The 21,210-nt window shown below is 42.3% G+C and overlaps 1 protein-coding gene across 1 annotated transcript in view; it reads right to left on the reverse strand.

The window, feature by feature from the left end:
• STAB1 (stabilin 1) overlaps positions 1-21,210 on the reverse strand; it is a gene marked incomplete at its 3' end in the record, with an annotated part of 476,721 nt that overhangs the window by 339,392 nt on the left and 116,119 nt on the right. The window contains exons 21-23 of the mRNA XM_082266286.1: positions 6,309-6,420; positions 4,016-4,202; positions 739-832 (exon numbers count right to left, since the gene is read on the reverse strand). Coding sequence (XP_082122412.1) covers positions 739-832; positions 4,016-4,202; positions 6,309-6,420 — 393 coding nt within the window. The remainder of the gene's footprint in view (positions 1-738; positions 833-4,015; positions 4,203-6,308; positions 6,421-21,210) is intronic.

Consider the following 21,210-nt stretch of genomic DNA (forward strand, 5'->3'; position numbering starts at 1 on the left):
ATTTTTAAACCAGAGTTTATTGTCACTTTACTTTTATGGCTGTTTTATGTTTATCCAATGGGTAGATATGGCAATGTTCCTGGAACAACCTCTGGCAACATTAACCTAAGGGGGCACATCAATCTGATCTAATCTGTCCTCCCATAACTGAAATGACTGCTTTGGATAAAAATATACTTAGTGAGTATTTTTTCCATGACTGCCACATTTTTCCTAAGGCCTGGTTCACACTATTGTGGGTTTGCGCAGGCACGGCAGCCCATTCAAATGAATGGAAAAAGCTTCCTGCAGCATTTTAAAATTACAGCGGTCAGGAAATCAAATGGTGCAAAAGTTGTTCCCACACCCGCAAACACACTGCATTTTTAGATGCATGGGGGTGCCATTGCCCTGCACATTATTAAACAGCAGTGCATTTTGCCTGCAAGTGCAGAAATGGCCGCGATTCCCACACCTGCAAGCACCCGCAATAGTGTGAACCAGGACAGATTTGGCACTGGTATGACGTTAGGGTTTGGCTATGTGGATTGTTTTCACTGCAAAGAAGTTTGCATTCATATAAATGCACGCCTGTAGAAATGATACTGCTAAAAGACACAGTATGATGGCTTGCCCAGCTTAAAACAAAGCTGACAGGGAGTAATATCACATAAGATATAGGGCTCATTGGTCAACACTTAGGGATCCAAGTCCTAAACATAAAATTTTGGTTTTGCATGTCCAAAAATATTTACTCACATTTTCTGAACATCCACCTCGTTCTGGCTTTTTGCATTCATCTATGGGTTGACAGAAAGTTCCATCTCCTTCATATCCATTCTTACACTGACAGCTAGAAGACATAATAGAAGAGAGTCAAGGTTTCTTTATCTAACAAACAATGAAAAAATGGTGCTTTATAAATAAGAGTAAAATGATAGTAATTAAATGTTGAAATGCAGCCTTTATTGTGATATCCACTAGAATAACAGTTTATTTTAAGCAGTATAACTGAATCTTTCAAACTGCCTAAAAACACAATAGACACACATGAACATGCTATTCTCACAGTTACTACAAAACATACAATTGTTTCATAAACTTCTGCGCTTACAGTGTTTATTTTCTCTATTTAAGCTTGCCAATGCCAACAGTTCAATGGGGGTTGATTTGCAAAAACTGGATTATGCAAAATCTGGTGCAGTTCTGCACAGAAACCAATCAGCTTCCAGGTTTTATTATCAAAGCCTTATTGAAGCTAAAGTTAGAAGTTGGTCACCATGCACAGCTGCACCAGATTCTAAGTGCTCCAATTTTAGTAAATCTCCCCCAATGTGTTGCACACACTACTTCAATTATATAATGTAACCAAGCACAGCACTACAAACCGCTACCTACCTATAATCCATATAAAATTCCATGAGGTTACAAGGTTGTCCACAATATGTTCCAGCTGCACAATCCCCTTCACAATGTGTGTGGATTGTTTTGTGTGAAAAAACACCCTTCTGCGTCGGTCAAAACTCCCCGCACAGTGGACAGATTCTCACCTTGAGCAAATAAAGCACTGGCACTTTGTATTTAGTATTGTGGGTAATCAAATTTAATAGGTGACTTTTTATCATTTATAGGAAGGTAATTGTTTATAATGCTGCACTTAGGTACGTTCTATAATACTACAAAATGTTCACTGCAAGAAAGGTGTGTAAGAATCCTTCCTTAAACTGGAGTATCCCAAGCTAAATTTAGTGTATTTTGCATAGGGCCGCAGCCAGTCAAAGCTTTTTATAATGTTCTGTGCTATGTAGGTTTCTTCTAAGCTCAGGACATTGGTTATTTCGAATTGTCTTCAGTAGTTCGTGTAAGGCTCCATTTACATTAGCGCAACTCCAAAGTCGCACGATTTCCAGTATGACTTTGGAGCATGACTTTGGTGTGACTTTTGGTGCAACTTTGATCGGACTTTACATTTTCTGGACCAAAGACAAATCAAAAGTCACAGCAAAGTAGTGCAAGCACCTTTTCAAAGTCACTGCCACTCAGTTGCACCGATTTGAACGGGTGCCCTTGAAAAGAATAGGCTGCAACTTGCCATGTGACTTTGATGTCCAAAGTCACATGACAATTTGCACAAGTGTGAATGGAGCCTGAGAGGTAAACAATGTTTGAGTTATGAATATTTATCTGCCTCATCACTAAAGGTTTTGGTTCAGTGGTGTGGGCTGAGGAAAAGGGATAAATATATGGAGAAACTTTTAAGAAGGGTCCTTTCCTCGTGGGCTGCTGCTGGGAGAGGATATCACTGTGAAGAAATCTTTTCTTGTTGGGCCTTGCTAAAGCTGGGAGCATGTGCTAAGGCCTAATATATCTAAGCTAGACTGAGAGGTGGTTACCTATATGGAGCAACTGTAAAAAAGTCTGGAATGTGTGTATGAAGCACCTTGAAGCCCCAGAAGAGTTCTGCTATGTTGAAGAGTGTCCTGGAGAGCTTGGGAGAAGTTGCTCTACATTTTACTGCCTAACATTTAAAGGCTAGACTCATCTTTTGCTTAACATGGCCCATGTAGACAAGGGGCCCTAGCTGGGTAAAATGAACTGTGCAATTTTTCAAGGTATTGTTTAAAGTGATTGTAAAGTATATATATATATTTTTTTTTTTAAATAAACATGATATACTTACCTGGAATTGCACAGAGCAGCCCCAATCCCCTTCTTCTCAGGTCCCTGACCTCTTCACCATAGGAAGCCACTCCCTTTAATGGCACACCAAAGACACAGACAGCGTAACTTGGTTGAGTGAGGACTCAGGTAAATATAGGGGGGGGGGGTGTTGAGGGGCGACACTTTTAAATAAACATTTTTTACTTTAATGCAGGGAATGCATTAAGGTATTAAATGTTTAGACTTTAGAACCACTTTACTGTAATTGTCATAACTGTAGGCCTGCTCTGCACCCCTTGAAGCCTGGCAGAAATACTCCCATACTGATTACAGTCCTACGCCAAACATTGGACACTTACCCCCAGCATTACAGAAAAAAGTGTGCTTCCTTGCTGTTAAACTGTGCATGTGCGGCGCCCTCTCTCTTCACCTACTCCAGCAGCTGCTGAGCTCAGCTTTGCTGGGGTGGGGGAAGAGATTGCTCATGTACAACTTTTCAACAAGAAACTGTGCCTTTAGTATACCTGTGAATGCTTGTGTAGGGTCAAGGGCCAATTACTATTAGAAAATGTCTCTCAAAAGGCCAAATACTATAAGAAGGCCACTCTTAATGGGTCAAATACAATTAGAAGGCTGCTCTCAAAAAGCCAATTACTATTGGGAGTCTGATATTGAAAGGAAGCCAACCATTTTGCTGCTACCTGAAGCCCTTAGATATTTTGCTATTTTTGGGTATCCTGTGTCTCTAACCCCCTCTTAGTGACTTTATTGAGTGAATATACCATAAACATGTATAGTATTAGTTTTACATACTACGTCAATGATCCATCCTAAGATATTAAATGTTAGCATACTGAACTACTGTGGGGGTCATTCCCCACTGATCCAAGAGGAGGAGTGCTACAGGTGTAAAAGGTTACGGAAGACAGAAGCATTTTGTAGGGTGCTGAAAAAAGGATCTGAGGAGGACAGAAATATTTTATCAAGCAATCATTTGCAGGGTTATGACTAAAATAACTACACACAACTAGTCATGAAACATATTTTCAAAGACATTTTATATTATAGGCATCATTCATCAAAATGTTTGAAATAGGGACGGTCTGTCATGGCTTTGGCAACTGGTATGTTTCAGTTGTTTTTTTAAAGCAGAGTTGAGGTTGAAGGAGGCAACAGAGACAGTTCTTATTTCAAACGCTGGTAAGTCCAACTCCCAGGTTTTAGGGGCTGCATACTGCTGTCAAAACAAAGTGGTAAATAACTTTGTCCTTTAACATCTGCAGTCCAAAGGTCCTTTGCATGTTAGGAGACCATAAAATAATAGAAAATGTTTAGATTTGTGCTACTTCCACCCCAATGAAAATACACTTATTACCTGGTGATGTTATCAGTAGATACACAGACTGCATCTAAATGGCAAAATTGTGTTGCATTTAATGATGTGCATGGCGCTGAATGCTGGTCACAGAATTCTCCCACATAACCATCTTTGCATCGTCCACCCTGACACACCCCTCTACTTCCCGGACGGTTATCACACGTTCCGTGCACGCACCTGCAGTCTGTTTGAGAAAAGAAGGTATTAGGTAGTAACAAACAATATGGACATTACATTTCAACTCCAGAATAAATTATTTTCATTGTAAAAAGTGCTGTAAGGGTTAGATTATCTGTCAACATTTTAATTGCCACCTGTGGGCCATTTCACTTCCTGTCTATGTGACCACTAGCAGATAGAAAAGGATGTGACGGAAATCACTTTCTACCAATTTCCTAATAAATGGGTATCAGAGATAATAGGAAGTAAAGAAGACTGCAATAAAACCAAACATTATAGTAATAAGTGGAAGGTCTACAACCCCTGTCAAGATTTTATTTGCACTTGTGTAACCACAAGGCAACTTAGGTGATTGAGAAAGGAGTTAGGGAAGCAAAAAACAAATGTACTAATACTGTGAGAAAGGTATAGAACCCTTGTAAGTGTTTATTTCTATATGTGTTCTCCTGAGGCAGACATCCCCTAAAAGCCATTTCTGTGTTTATTAAAAGGCAGCAACTACAAAAAGTGTAGCTGCTGACTTTTAATAAACACGCACACTCACCTGTCCCATGATCCAGCGATGCGGCCACCCGAAGCCTCGGTTCTCTTCCTCGGCTCTCCCTGGCCCCGGCATCACTAATGAGGGCACCCGGCTGTGACAGCTTGCGGCTTCACAGCCGGGTGTGCACTGCGCATGTGCGAGTCGCGCTGCACGTCCTGAATGGCCGGGCAATCTTCTGGGACCTGTGACTTGTCCCAGAAGATTGCCGGGAGGGAGGGGGGCATAAGTGGGAGCAGGTACCTGTCAAATTTAGGTACCCTCTTCTCCCCAAAAAAATGACACGCCAAATGTAGCATGTCAGAGGGTCAAGAGTCCTTAAAGCGGAACTTCCACATTTGGGTGGAACTCGACTTTAAGTTGACATTCATTGTATCACTTTTTTCATTTTGATAGTGCTGTCAACACATATGCAGAAAAATAAAATGCACATGCAGCGTTTTTTCTGATGTAGCCCACCACTATGCATAGCAGTGCATTACTGTTTGTTCTGAAGCAATGCGTTGCATGTGCTTTAGAGCTGTGCTACCTTAGTGCGATGGGATGCCATTTAAAATAAAAGGCACTGCAACATGTGTTAACGTGCATTAAGGCATTGTACCATGTTACCACAATGCACCACAAAGGTGTGATTTAGCCATATATTTATGCTCGTCATGTAACACAGCAAAGGAATTATTGCATTAGTGGACTGTAGGAAAACTTCTTATATCTAGGATAGGATCACAGCAGGGGTCTGGTGTGTCCCTGTTCACCGTTTCAGGTCTAATTTCAGTCTGAATTTTTGGCTAAATTCAGATCTGAAACAGACCAGAAGATGAACAGAACTGTGCAATTTGTGCCGGAGCTGCTTCAGAGATATGTGAACCGGCTCCATAGAGAGCAGGTCCCAATCTCCTGACACACTGGCAATAGTTTGAACCCAGAACAAACGTATTACAATGAGCAGGAATATTTTATGCCTTCACAGTCCTTATTTTTGGAAGAGTATGGAGCACCATGAAAACGTGCACATTATACAAGAAACTCAGATTTGAGAAATTTTAGTTCCCCATCCTACCGAGTAGCTAACATAAAATGTAATAACCCAAATATTAATATAAACATAATATCCTCATTCTGAATCATATCATCAGCAAAGACTGAAAGGTTGTTATGATCTTGTTCCTATTTTTTGTTGTTAGACCTAGTTGGTATATAGCAGAATAAAGAATTGGAATTTAAGAGGTTGATTTAGTGGTATTTATCAGGATTCCTATGTAAATTTGTTTGTCAAGTACTATACTTTTTAGAAATGCACTATGATCAGCGCTAAATGAATATGGCCATGTATTCCTGCTGGCCCTGATACAATAAAGAAGTAATACAGTCCAGTGATGAGGTAACTCATTATTCTGTTTTTTTATACTACTTTGGGGAAATGGTCTGAACAACACCAAGCGTCTGCAGAGGAGTGATTTGTATTGGCTCACAAGGAGCGGTACAACCAAAAAACTTTTTTAAACACACTTTGTATTTGTTCAAAATAACAAACAGCTCAAAAAACTTTTAGCGTCACATTTCTCTTACCTTCTTCACATTCATCTCCATGCTTTTTGGGATCAGAACAGATGTGGCAAGCAATTCCTTTATATTTCTCAAAGCATATACACTTCCCGCTCCCGCGAATGCCATCACTGCACTGTATGGGATATCAAGCAGAACTCAATGTAATGGGCACTGTGTGGAGTAGTGTTCTCCAGATTTAACAGAACATCATTATAAAAGCAGTGGTGCAGTTCATAGGAATTCTGAGGAGTTTCATAGAAACATCTTAGAAATCTACTTAATCTCCAAAATTGAAAATTAATCCTAAACCTTTTTTTAATTTTTTTTTTATAACAGACATGTGATACTTATCTACTGCGTGCAATGGTTTCGCACAAAGCTGCTCAAATCCAACTCTTCTGTGGCCCCCGCTGGCCCTTCTGACTCCTCCTGCCTTCATGTCCCCTGTCCCCCAGTAAGCTGCTTGTTAGGGGTTACTCCTGCAGGCTTGCTCCCGAGTCTCACTGTGTGCATCTATAGACACAAACAGTGTAGCTCAGGCCCCATCCCTTGCTCCCTTATCACTGTATTTGATGGACAGCAGCAGGACATATTGGCTTCCGCTGCTATCAATCTGCCTGGTGAGGAGGGAGAGAGCAGAGAGATCAGCTGCTCTCAGGCACAGCGGTGGATGGAGAAACTAAGATCGGGCTCAGGTGAGTATTTAGGAGGGGCTGGGGGGGAGCACTGCTCCTAAAGCATTTTTTACCCTAATGCAGAGAATGCATTGAGATATAAAAAAAAACTTTAGCATTTTGCTACCACTTTAAAGCTGAACTTTTTTTTTTTATATTTTTACCCTTGGGCCCCCCCCCCCCTTACACCGCAAGAGTTAAATGTTTGTTAAGCCTAGGGGTAGAGGAACAAGCTGTAATACTTATCTTACTTCTCATTCCAGCAGGCTCCAATGTCCTCTCTCCGACGTTCAGGTTCTGTCCTCATATACAGTACAGGATGGTTGGTTCTACATTGGCCATGATGGCATTTGGTTGCGACTACCAGCCAGAGCACCAAAGACAACCCCCTTTAGAGGAAGGGTTCTACAGACCCTGCCAGACTGAGTTTAAAGCAAGTAATTACAGTTTATGCCTCTACCTCATACTGGGATTTGGCAGGTTTTTTACATGCAATGTCTCTTCTGCAATAAACTACATCTACATACTTGCTCACAGTGATCCCTGAATGTAAACCGAGCTGGAAATGTGCAGCTTAGCTTACAGCAGCAGGCCTGATTTCTGTGTTCTGGAATAACTAGTTCCTGTGCATACGCAGGAGTGACATCATCCTGCGCCAGCCAATGAAGATGCCAATAAATTGGCACACCAGAGAAGATGCGTGGGACAGTGGAAAAGGTGAGTATTAATCCCTTTAGTTCTACTTTAATGATTAGTTAACTCTTAGTTAGTTAACGCAGTGTGAGTGGGGGCCACAGCAAGAGTAATGTTTTTCTGCTGCTCGAGGTGAGGCATTGAGGTGTAAGCAGAGAGCACACCATACCTGTACAAGCCTCAAAGGACAACTGCATCTTTGTGTTAAATATTGTAATGAGCTTACAGTAGAACCTCTATTAAATCAGCAATATACTGTACATGATATACATTCTTTCCACATGCATGTCCACCAGTCAACTCACAGGTTGGTGGGAGTAAGTTTCATCAGGTGCATTGAATACTGGAAATGTAGAGCACAGGGGAGTACTTCCTGTGTACTCACTGCTGCATAAAAGCCTGGACAGTCACTTACATTTGGTGGGTAGAAAAAACATGTGGTTGAGGCAGCAGACAGGTGTGTACAGCCGTAGCCAAAAGTTTTGAGAATGGTACAAACATTCATTTTCACAAAGTCTGCTGCTTCAGTGTTTTTAGGCCATTTTGTCAGATGTTACTATGGTATGCTGAAGTATAATTACAAGCATTTCATAAGTGTCAAAGGCTTTTATTGACAATTACATTAAGTTTATGTAAAGAATCAATTTTTGCAGTGTTGACCCTTCTTTTTCAAGACCTCTGGAATTCTCCCTGACATGCTGTCAATCAACTTCTGGGCCACATTCCGACTGATGGCAGCCCATTCTTGCATAATCAATGCTTGGAGTTTGTCTGAATTTATGGGGGGTTTTTTTGTTCACTCGCCTCTTGGGGATTGACCACAAGTTCTCAATAGGATAAGGTCTAGGGAGTTTCCTGGCCATGAACCCAAACTTTTGATGTTTTGTTCTTCAAGCCACTTAGTTATTACTTCTGCCTTTGGGCAATGTGCTCCATCATGCTGGAAAAGGCATTGTTTGCCATCAAACTGTTCTTGGATGGTTGGGAGAAGTTGCTCTCGGAGGATGTTTTTGGACCATTGTTTATTCATGGCTGTGTTCTTAGGCAAAATTGTAAGTGAGCCCACTCCCTTGGCTGAGAAGCAACCCCACACATGAATAGTCTCAGGTTGCTTTACTATTGGCATGACAGTGGACTGATGGTAGCGCTCACCTTTTCTCTCCGGACAAGGTTTTTCTGGATGCCCCAAACAATCAGAAGGGGGATTCATCAGAGAAAATAACTTTACCCCAGTCTTTAGCAGTCCAATCCCAGTACCTTTTGCAGAATATCAGTCTGTCCCTGATGTTTTTCCTGGACAGAAGTGGCTTATTTTCTGCCTTTCTATGACACCAGGCTATCCTCCAAAAGTCTTCGCCTCAATGTGCCTGCAGATGCACTCACACCTGCCTGCTGCCATTCCTGAGCAAGCTCTGCACTGGTGGAGCCCAGATCCCGCAGCTGAATCAACTGTAGGAGACTGTCCTGACACTTGCTGGACTTTCTTGGTCACCCTGAAGCCTTCTTCACAAATGCAGTGAAAATGATTTTTTTTTTTTGGATTAAGATCATTTTCAGCAGAGTTTGTGAAAATATTTGTGCCATTCTCAAAACATTTGGGCACAGTTGTACATATGCTGCATCTGTGCCAAAAATATTGCAAAAATCTTTCCTGGTGTGCTCCATGTGTGACTTCTTCAAGCAAATGGGGCAGCCCTGCAAACTGATCACACATGGCTGTGGCACAATGATGGGGCATTTACACAGTTGAAACAGATGGTGAGGAGGTGACTTATTGCCTCCTCACCGCCTGGCAAATGTCTCTGAATCGAGATCCAACCGAGGATCACTTTTCAAAGGCACAGCAGTTACAGCCGCACCTGTAAACACAGTCTAAATGATGACAAAAGCACCAATCATTTTGGTTTACTTTTAAGTTAAGTAAAATGTATAGTGTTTATATTGCCGATTTAAGAAGTGTGGCATGTTCATTTCGATATTGATTTTAACACAAAGGTTTTTTTTTTTTTTTTACAGGTGTTGCTACAGTGTACAGACCAATTTACAGAAGTCCTTTTTGTAGGTAATCTGGATATTTCGGAACACACCTCTTTTAATGCTGCAGCATTCTCATTGAAAGATTGCAGTAAAAAGTGTCAGTAGACAGACATTTCTCACAGAAACCCATCAAATTGGAAGGAAGGAAGGGATGAATAACAGTATAGGCCTGAGGATGTATACTGCTACTGGTAATCTACTGACCCTATGAGGAGTGTTTTTTCTGTGACTGCAATGGTTTGCAGAGTATGCTCCAGCAGGAACACAACATAGATTGTGTCACTGATGTATGCATTGTCACGCTCGCCATCCTTGTCGCCTCCTCAAATGGTGACAGAACAGTGCATGCATCCTTTATCAGCAGCCATTGCCGTGGGAAAAACAAACTGAGCCGCCCTGAGCCTGTCGTTGTGCCATACTCACACGGGTACTCATTGATGGCCCTCTGCTGCATGTGCAGCTGCTGCAGCATTGCCAAAGTTGAGTTCGACCTGGTGGGCATGTCACATATCAGGCGGTTTACGGGACGGTGGAATTCCCGCTGAATTTCAGCCAACCGAACACTGGCTGTGTATGACTGCCTAAAATGGCCACAGACTCTTATGGCCTGCTTTAGAAGATCTTACAACCCTGGGTACCTGTTTAAGAAATGCTGAACCACCAATTTGAAGTATGGCACGTGTCAACTTTCCCTGTTTAAGGGCGGAGAGGAGGTTAGTGCCATTATCGCACATCACCATTTCTTGATCAAGCTGGTGTGGCGTGAACCAAGTACCCAGGGTTGTAAGATCTTCTAAAGCAGGCCATAAGAGTCTGTGGCCATTTTAGGCAGTCATACACAGCCAGTGTTCGGTTGGCTGAAATTCAGCGGGAATTCCACCTTCCCGTAAACCACCTGATATGTGACATGCCCACCAGGTCGAACTCAACTTTGGCAATGCTGCAGCAGCTGCACATGCAGCAGAGGGCGGTCAATTAGTACCCATGTGCTGTGAACTAAATATAGCATCCCTGACCATGCTTGCTGAACCATGTGTCAGCAGTTAACGTGGACCTTGCTGATTGCCTTGCCCAACGATGCCACAACATTGCCTTCCACGTGATGGTACAAAGCTGGAAGGTCTTACGTGCAAATAAATTGCAACTGGGAACCTGCCATTGTGGTACAGCACATTCTGAAAATTCACAGAAGGGGGCAGAATCCACCAGACAGAAAGGCAGGAATTGTAAAGCCAGCAATTTGCACAAGCTGGAATTTAGACGCTGGGCATGTGGGTGGCAGGAACTGTATTTTTTCTTGTTGCAGCAGCTGGTGCAGAGAAATGTGCCTGCTGTACTCTACAGCTGGTAGTGTGCTGTTGGCAGACATGCTGCAAGAACCTGTGACACCCTTCGCTATACCATCCTCCCTATGAGTGGAGGCTGCTGAGAGGTCATGATGAGATATAGCAGGGGGTAGACCTGAAAGGCAAGTGAGGAGGAGAAAAACTGAAACCCTTTTGTGTGGCTTTCAGGGGCTTTTGCCTATGGGCTTAGTGGTAGAAGGTTAAATGCCTTGTCAAGCATGTGGTACCCAAATGGCTGGTGTTTTTATCACGTTTGATCTGCTTGAGGCAAAGTTTGCAAACTGCAACAGTGCAATCGCCTGCACATGTGCTAAAAAAGGCCTAGTCAGTTGAGCTGTGGTAAGTTGGCCTAGGAGATTACAGCTCCACAATCTGATGGAATAGGCTGCCCTTTACTCTACCATGATGGCTGCCTCTGGAGACATTGTCTCACCCTCACTTTCCTCCTCTGCTCTATCTGGCACCCAAGTCACCTCAGTGACCTCATCATCATCATCCCCTCCATCCTCATCATCACTAGAGCCAACCTGGCATTACACTGCTGCTGGTGGAACATGACTGACAATTTCTTGTTTCTTGTATAAGTATTCTCCTCTCTCTGTAGGCTCATGTTCCTACCTTCCTTCAACCTCCTAGTCAGAACCAAAATCTGAATCATGTCATTTCTGTGCATCGTCAAGGAGCAAGTGGCTGTTGCTGTGTTCAAATAACTCAGCTGACTCCTCCATGCATGATGCCAGGGCTATGGCAGGAGTAGTTGTGGACAAGGAGGCAGAATAAGACGCTCTGGCAGCTGCAGTAGTTTGTGCACTAGGGATGATCGAACGGGTCGGGTCGACCATCGGTTCGACCCGAACATTGGGTGTTCGAAATTCGGCCGAATTCCGAACTTTTTGCGGTAAAAGTTCGGAATTCGGCCACCAGAACCGCCCGAAATGCAATGGGACAGGAACTGGGCTTTGAAAGCCCATGATTGGCCCAGAAACATCAGTAAAATGTGATTGGAGTGACTACGGGGTCAAGAGCCCAATGAGGAGTGAATACGCCCCCCATACGCCCCCCAGTATATAACATAGCCCCGCCAAAACTCTAGCACTGTAATACAGGGGCTGTGGAAGAGAGTGTAAGCATTTGTGTTGCTCCAGTGTCATTTTGAAATTATTAGTGTGAGGAAAGGGATATGCAGTGTAGTTAGGGTACTATATACCACTATAGTTAGATTCAAAAATCTAGTTTTTGTAGGGATAGCTTTACGTGTTAGGGTGACCGTAGTGTAGTTTAGGGTGAACTGACTCTGCCATGGCAGGGTGACTGTAGTGTAGTTAAGGGTGAACTGACGCTGCCATGTCAGGGTGACCGTAGTGTAGTTTAGGGTGAACTGACTCTGCCATGTCAGGGTGACCGTAGTGTAGTTTAGTGTGAACTGACTCTGCCATGGCAGGGTGACCGAACTATGCCATGTCAGGGTGACCGTAGTGTAGTTAAGGGTGAACTGACGCTGCCATGTCAGGGTGACCGTAGTGTAGTTAAGGGTGACCGAACTCTGCCATGTCAGGGTGACCCCACTATGCAGATTCTGGGTTAGGGGTATACATATATATATCAAAAACGACAATTTTTAAGAACTTTTTTTGCCTGATTCATAGTCCCTGGGGCATGACCCAGAACCCTAGGCACTTTTTAGGGGCATTTATTGGGTTTTAGGGCTTCAAAATGGTGTTTTTTGATTCCAGAAGTTCGGGTCCCATTGATTTCAATGGATTTCTGGAATCCGAACCAAACTTTTGGGAAATTCGGGTGTTCTGGTCGAACCGAACTTTTCAAAAGTTCGATTATCCCTACTGTGCACTAGTCTCTACTTGGGTGATAGAGAATGAGAATGGTTTAGTAAGCCAGTCCACCACCTCCTCTGCATGCTGTGGATGGATAGCACTGGCAACAGCACTAAACAGAGAAAATGTTGCCCGGCCTGAGGACAGACCAAGTTCACCTTTGCCCGTAGACACATATGTTGCTGGCCCCTCACACTCTCACGGGAACGTCTGCCTCTTATTGTTGGCCAGTGGCCACCTAGATGTTAGGGGGGGGGGCTCATTACCGAAATGTAATAGGGATGGGGAAATGTGTATTTGGATGCACTTTATTTAATGGAAAGTAGTGTTTGGTGGACTTTAACTTGAGGACTGCCGCTGTCAGAGAACACACAGCAACCAAGAAAAAAGTGGGGATGTACAGCATTGTATACAGCACTAAATGTTATGTAATGCAGTGTAAAACACTGCATTACACAGACACAATCCACTAGCACACTACAATATACTGAAGTAAAAGTGCACTGACGCACTACAATGTAATGCAGTAAAAGTGCACTGATGCACTACAATGTAATGCAGTAAAAATACACTGGTGTACTACAATATACTGCTGTAGAACTGCACTGATGCACTTCAATATACTGCCGTAAAACTGCCCTGACACACTACACTGACACGCCTTAATATACTAAAGTAAAATTGCCCTGACTCACTCCACTGACACTAAAGTAAAAAAGGAAGGTCACACTACACTGATGGTGCACTATCACTATATTCACACTCCACTAATACTCTACACTCACAATAGAATCACAAATAGCACACTATAGCACACTAACTCACTTGTTTGAACCTTGTGTACCTTAGGTAAGAAATAAAATGTTTGTGTAACCAGGAACTGAATATCAAAAAATGTATATGTCCCTTTCTCAATAATTCCATTGTTAAATGCTTTGGCAATAAGACTTAAAATCCCCATAAAAGATTTTTAGCCTACTTTCAGGAATCCATTTATACCAAGCTGAGTTTTTAAGTATAGTCATACACATCTGTACATATTTTGGTTGGTCTATTAACACCACATTACCCCACTTGCCAGAGGGTTAATGTCTATATTAGGGTTGTTTTTAAGATTTTCCAAAGCCTGTTGCTGAGAGGTAGTTAAGTTGGCACTGCTCAGTGGATCATCAGGAAAATGTTTGATGTCATGGAGGTTCTTCTGGACAAAGTATGTATACTTTGCCCCCTTCTGACGCCACATGACGTCACGTGATGACAGAGGGGTGGTGCAAATCTGCTACTGCTCATTTCTCGACAAGCCACATCAGGGTAAACCACAAAGTAACATTCATGTATTTTTGTGATACTTGAGCATTGTTAGCTCATTCCATTTTTGTTCTGTACTGACTTTTCTGTTACATTTGCATAAATGCCGTGTACATTAATGCTTGTGCACAATAAAGTTACCTTTAAAAAAAAAAAAAACATTCATGTAACTTTGGAAAAACAAAAACAGGTACATTTTGTTTTCCCCATCGCTCCTCCAAGAACAGTATGAGGGAGGAAGAGGTAAACCAAGTCAGCATGGCTGTAAGGCCGGTATCCTCTTTCCCATTTGTTATGTAATCAGTGAGATCGAGAAATCCAGTCCATAAAATTAGAACATTGAAGGGGGGTGCTATAGCCTTTCTTCAATACCTCATGTATTACTAGAGATCTCCTATTGTCTATCTCCCTGGTACTGCAGGGAGAATATAGGAAAGGAAGTAACCAAAAGAAGAGGAGAGCGAGGAAAAAAAAGTAGGAAAGAGTACGGAAAGAAAAGTTAGTGCACTCCATAATATGAAGATGTCTGATCTCTGAAGCTTCACAAGGGTTCAGACAAGTATTTGATGCAGGGTTCCCAGACTTTAACGAATATGGCTTGTTTGTCAAGTAAGATTGCCGAAAGGCACTCGTTTACCATGATCCACAACAGCTTGGTTTTCACCAAGTGAAAGGAGATTGTGGGGGTTCTCCAGGACCTAGTTATTGCTATCCTAGCTGCTGTGAAGATAAATGCTATGAGTTTCCTTGCATGTCTGCGTGTCTCAACAGCTGGACGTCCCAGAAGTGCTTGCTGTTGTGATTTAATTAGGTTCACCTGTGTTAGTGAGTAAATAAAATTATAGATGCGGTTTCATAAGCACTTTATTTTTGGACAAGACCACCATGTGTGTAGTACTGTGCCTTTCATGCCACAACTTCCAAAGCAAGAGGAGGTAGACCCTGGGGTGTACGCAGCCACTCTCAGGGGTACTATGTACCATCTCATCAAAACTTTATAGTTAGCTTCAATCAATGAGGTATTTATGCACAATTTCAAGGCACACTGACATTTTAAACCACTCCTCTACTTCAAACATCTCTCCCAGTTCTTGTTCCCATTTCGTCATATAAAACAATTTTTCTGACTTGGAAGTCAGTATGTTATAAATATTTGAGATATGATCAGTATGTTTATCATAGGACCTGCAAAAATACTCCATTGAAGTAGAGGTGGTGAGATCAGACGTACGCTGTAGGGACGTCAGGAGATATGCAATCTGAACATAATGAAAGATTTCCCAATTTGGAAGAAGGTGTTTTTCTAGTAGGGTTTGTTTTGATTAGATACCTCTATGGTCCCAGAAGTCAGCAATACGTATCAAGCCCTTGTGTGTCCACCAGGCGAAAGTTTGTGGATTGAGACCTGGGGAGAAATATGAATTACAGACCAGGGAAGCCATGGGAGTATGTGGGGATTTAAGGCTATAGGGCTTCGTTAATCTATCCCATAGATTCAAGGAGAATGATAATGTGGGACCCATCATAGTCAGCCTATCTTTGGGTCTCAGCCACATTAAGTGACTATTCATCTTGTGGGATGCAAGGAAGATTCTATTTTAATCCAAAGAGGTTGAGAGGACAAAGAATGGTAGTGAATTAGCTGTGCCGATTGTGCTGCATAGAAATATTTGGCAAGGTCTGTAACTCAAAGACCGCCCCTAAATTTGTGTCTGTATAAAGTGCATTTGTTGACCCGAGGTCTCTTATTCCCCCATATAAATGTCAAAACCCTATTCTGGAACTTATGTAGATCGGGCATACAAATTGAGATAGGAAGTGTTCTGAATAACTATAGTAATCTTGGCAAAAGATTCATCTTTATCGTATACAGTCTACCGAACCATGATGGGGATTGCTATCCCATCATTGAAGATCTGCCATCATCTTCCTATTTAGAGGGGGTAGTTTGCCTGATATAAAGTATCTAGGTCGGAACACATTTAATCTTAAATTCACTATGGTGTGCGACCAATCCAAGATAACTTTCCTGGACATCCAGATCCTAATCAGTCCCGATGGCCATTTGATATCTGATTTGTATCGGAACCTGTCTGCCGCCAACACTATTCTACTTGCTACGAGCGGCCATTCGAAATCCTTGAAAAAAAAGCATACCATATGGCCAATATTTGAGATTAAAACACAATTACAGAGAGGGTATAGTAAGAAATGCCTCAAAAAATCATTCAGTAAAAGGAAATTGAAATCTCGAGACTCTCTCACTTATGCGCACAAAAAACCTGATACTGACCATACCACCCGCTTCATTACTTGATTTTCCCAGCACCATACACAAATGACCAAAGTTTTGCAACAACATTGGCATTTGTTGAGAGATGATCCAGTATTTGCCAAGTATATAGACCATATGCCTCAGGTTAAGTTTTAGGGGATTGTTTGACCTATAGCCATCTTCAGTCTAGGTTCTCATATTCACCAACAAAGAGGCACTTTTGCATGTGGGAGATACATTTTATAATTGGATCCACACGGGAAGAAGCACTTCCCTTCCTAATGGACGGTCCTGGACCCCACGTTATGCCATAAACTGTCAGACAGTAGGAGTAGTCTACTACATAATGTGTTCTTGCAAGGCATTCTATGTAGGTAAAATCAAGAGGCGGTTCTGGAAACATATTAGAGATCATGTACAGTGACTCTAATAAGTTACCATGTTGACCTATATCATAGCTTTAACTCAGATTCTATTAGTTTGAAACCCTTCCTATAGTAAAACTAGCTTTCTGATCCATTTTTTTGTCTATTTTTGGTTAAGTGACAAGCTTATTGTAAAAATCTGGCCTGGTTTCCTCTGGGTTGTTATGTGGCACATCCAAGTGGATTGGTGCCTGGGCCCTGACCAGAAGATATCCATCTATACTCGCCCGTTAGGATGTGTGAACTAACCCCAGTAATCAATATAATATTTTTCATTTTTAGCTTTGTATTTTTGCAGTCTATATATCTATATATATATTTATATATATATATATATATATATATATATATATATATATATATATATATACAGTGCCTTGCGAAAGTATTCGCCCCACCCCCCCCCCCCTTGAACTTTGCGACCCTTTGCCACATTTCAGGCTTCAAACATAAAGATATAAAACTAATTTTTTGTGAAGAATCAACAACAAGTGGGACACAATCATGAAGTGGAACTAAATTTATTGGATATTTCAAACTTTTTTAACAAATAAAAAACTGAAAAACTGAGCGTGCAAAATTATTCAGCCCCCTTAAGTTTACACTTTGCAGCGCCACCTTTTGCTGCGATTACAGCTGTAAGTCGCTTGGGGTATGTTTCTATCAGTTTTGCACATTGAGAGACTGAAATTTTTGCCCATTCCTCCTTGCAAAACAGCTCAAGCTCAGTGAGGTTGGATGGAGAGCGTTTGTGAACAGCAGTTTTCAGTTCAGGTCTGGACTTTGACTTGGCCATTCTAACACCTGGATATGTTTATTTGTGAACCATTCCATTGTAGATTTTGCTTTATGTTTTGGATCATTGTCTTGTTGGAAGACAAATCTCCATCCCAGTCTCAGGTCTTTTGCAGACTCCATCAGGTTTTCTTCCAGAATGGTCCTGTATTTGGCTCCATCCATCTTCCCATCAATTTTAACCATCTTCCCTGTCCCTGCTGAAGAAAAGCAGGCCCAAACCATGATGCTGCCAATACCATGTTTGACAGTGGGGATGGTGTGTTCAGGGTGATGAGCTGTGTTGCTTTTACGCCAAACATAACGTTTTGCATTGTTGCCAAAAAGTTCAATTTTTGTTTCATCTGACCAGAGCACCTTCTTCCACATGTTTGGTGTGTCTCCCAGGTGGCTTGTGGCAAACTTTAAACAGCACTTTTTATAGATATCTTTAAGAAATGGCTTTCTTCTTGCCACTCTTCCATAAAGGGCAGATTTGTGCAGTATACGACTGATTGTTGTCCTATGGACAGAGTCTCCCACCTCAGCTGTAGATCTCTGCAGTTCATCATGAGTGATTATGGGCCTCTTGGCTGCATCTCTGATCAGTCTTCTCCTTGTATGAGCTGAAAGTTTAGAGGGACAGCCAGGTCCTCGTAGATTTGCAGTGGTCTGATACTCCTTCCATTTCAATATTAACGCTTGCACAGTGCTCCTTGGGATGTTTAAAGCTTGGGAAATCTTTTTGTATTCAAATCCGGCTTTAAACTTCTCCACAACAGTATCTCGGACCTGCCTGGTGTGTTCCTTGTTCTTCATGATGCTCTCTGCGCTTTAACCACTTAAGCCCCGGAGGATTTGGCTGCTAAAGGACCAGGGGTTTTTTTGCGATTTTTTACTGCGTGACTTTAACGGACAATTGCGCGGTTGTGCGACGCTGTACCTAAATGAATTTGACGTCCTTTTTTTCCCACAAACAGAGCTTTCTTTTGGTGGTATTTGATCACCTGTGCGATTTTTTGATCACGCGCTATAAACAAAAAAAGAGCGTAAATTTTGTAAAAATAACAATATTTTTCACATTTTTTTACATGAAATTCCCCAAAAAAAAATGTAAAAATCAAAACTTTTTAACATTTTTCGGCCAATTTGTTTTATGCTACCTATGTTTGGTAAAAAAAATCGCAAAAAGCGTATTTTGATTGGTTTGCGCAAAAGTTATCGCGTTTACTAACAAAGGGAAAGATTTTTGTCATTTTTGGTGTTTTTTTTTTAACGCGTAATGGCGGCGATCTGCGATTTTTTTTCGGTACTGCGACATTGCGGCGGACAGATCGGACCCTTGACTGACATTTTTTACACTTTTGGGGGTACCAGTGACATTACTGCAGTAATCAGTGCTATATATATGCACTGTTACTGCAAAAATGACACTGGCAGGGAAGGGGTTAACTTTATTGGACAGGGAGGGGTTAAGTGTGTCCTAGGGGCGTGATTCTAACTGTGCAGGGACATTGCTATTGGTGTAAAAGCAAAGATCAACAGTTCTACATAGTAGAACGGTCAGATCTTCACTTTTACACAGGGAGAACTGACAGGCAGCTTGTTTACACAAGCCGCTCTGTCTTTCTCCCTTCACAGGAGCGATCGTTGTGTGACTGGCGGACATTGAGTCCGCCGGTCACACGCACTGACTTGTCTGTGAACGAGCCGCAGCGGGCGCGCGCCTCGGCAGGCGCGCGTCGCCCGCAATAGGCTCGCAAGTCAGTGACAGGCGAGTGACGTATCCATACGTCACTCTGCCTGGCCGGGGCTGACCGCCGCAGTATATAGTCGTGCGGCGGTCGGCAACTGGTTAAACGGACCTCTGAGACTATCACAGTGCAGGTGCATTTATAGGGAGACTTGATTACACACAGGTGGAATCTATTTATCATCATTCGTAATTTAGGTCAACATTGGATCATTCAGAGATCCTCACTGAACTTCTGGAGAGAGTTTGCTGCACTGAAAGTAAAGGGGCTGAATAATTTTGCACGCCCAATTTTTCAGTTTTTTATTTGTTAACAAAGTTTGAAATATCCAATAAATTTCGTTCCACTTCATGATTGTGTCCCACTTGTTGATTCTTCACAAAAAATTACAGTTTTATATCTTTATGTCTGAAGCCTGAAATGTGGCAAAAGGTCGCAAAGTTCAAGGGGGCCGAATACTTTCGCAAGGCACTATATATATATATATATATATATATATATATATATATATTTCTCTGCCACTAGCTGGTAATAGGTTCCACCCTATGGTTAGATTGCCTATATGGTTTGGTTCAAGGCAAGGCTGGGCAGCTCCCCCTGTCCCTCTCTGAGAAACAGGACCATTCAAGCTGGTGCATTATCTCTGGCGCTCAGCCATCCCCGGGCAGCGGCAGTGAGTGAGCAGTTTCCCGTCTTTGTCCCCGCCATCACCGGCATATGCACAGTGACACATCCATCTACGTCGCTGATTCCTAGAGTCAATACACTGTGGGCAGCGCAGTGAGAGGAGCCGAGCCGACCATCTTCCCTATATAACGCCAGGCGTCTGCATATCCAGAGGCTGGTTTTCCCTAAGCAGCGCTTTTGGAATCCTGTATCACCTCTGTTAAAGGTATGTTTAGACTACCTGTACTCATTTAGTAAAAATCCTATGGGACAATTAGGGACTTGATGGTGCTCTTACCTTTTGTATTTGTATTGTTTTGTTTCATGGGTACTCTCATATTTAGGTGAGGCGATAGTACTTTGATGAGGGACTTTTGTAGTCTGGATCTTCAGTGCTTCAATTGTGCAGGTAGTTAAATAAACATACATTTATATGCACATTATTTGCCGCCTTCCCTGCCCATTTGGGACTCCCCTGTAGCAGGGGTCTTCAAACTATGGCCCTCCAGTTGTTCAGGAACTACAATTCCCATCATGCCTAGTCATGTCTGTGAACGTCAGAGTTTTACAATGCCTCATAGGATGTGTAGTTTCGCAACAGCTGGAGGGCCGTAGTTTGAGGATCCCTATAGTATCATTGCCCCATACTATTCGACACAGGTTCCTGCATATTGCTGGATGAATGCAGCCTCCCTCTTGGGCATGCTTTTTTGGATCCCCTGGCCATACTCTTGGACACCATTTCCCACATTTTCCATTTGGTGGCTTCCACGCCTAAGTCTACACTTCGAGAGGTCATTTACCAGACTGGCTTTCACCCGCCCGTTTTTTTCGGGGGTCTTCTCTGTGATTTGTGTACGTTTTTCCTTGATATTACCTATTTTTTTTCATTCATTATGATTTATTTGTCTCTTTGGTATATACTTTAAACTGTTATACAATGTTTTCCTCTTTCAGCAACCATATCCAACGGCACACCATGTACCCCTGAAAAAGCCAATAATGTGAAATGTGTTGGGTACCCCTCTCTGATACTTGTGCATATGTCTTTAATATTACAAGTCCCCTTGGTTGTCTCTACTCAGTGCTTAATAATGCATTGACAACCATTAGACTCCATTCTTCATAGGTCTCTCAAC

Source organism: Pelophylax lessonae, assembly GCF_965119305.1.
Source record: "Pelophylax lessonae genome assembly, chromosome: 8".
Lineage (NCBI taxonomy): Eukaryota > Metazoa > Chordata > Amphibia > Anura > Ranidae > Pelophylax > Pelophylax lessonae.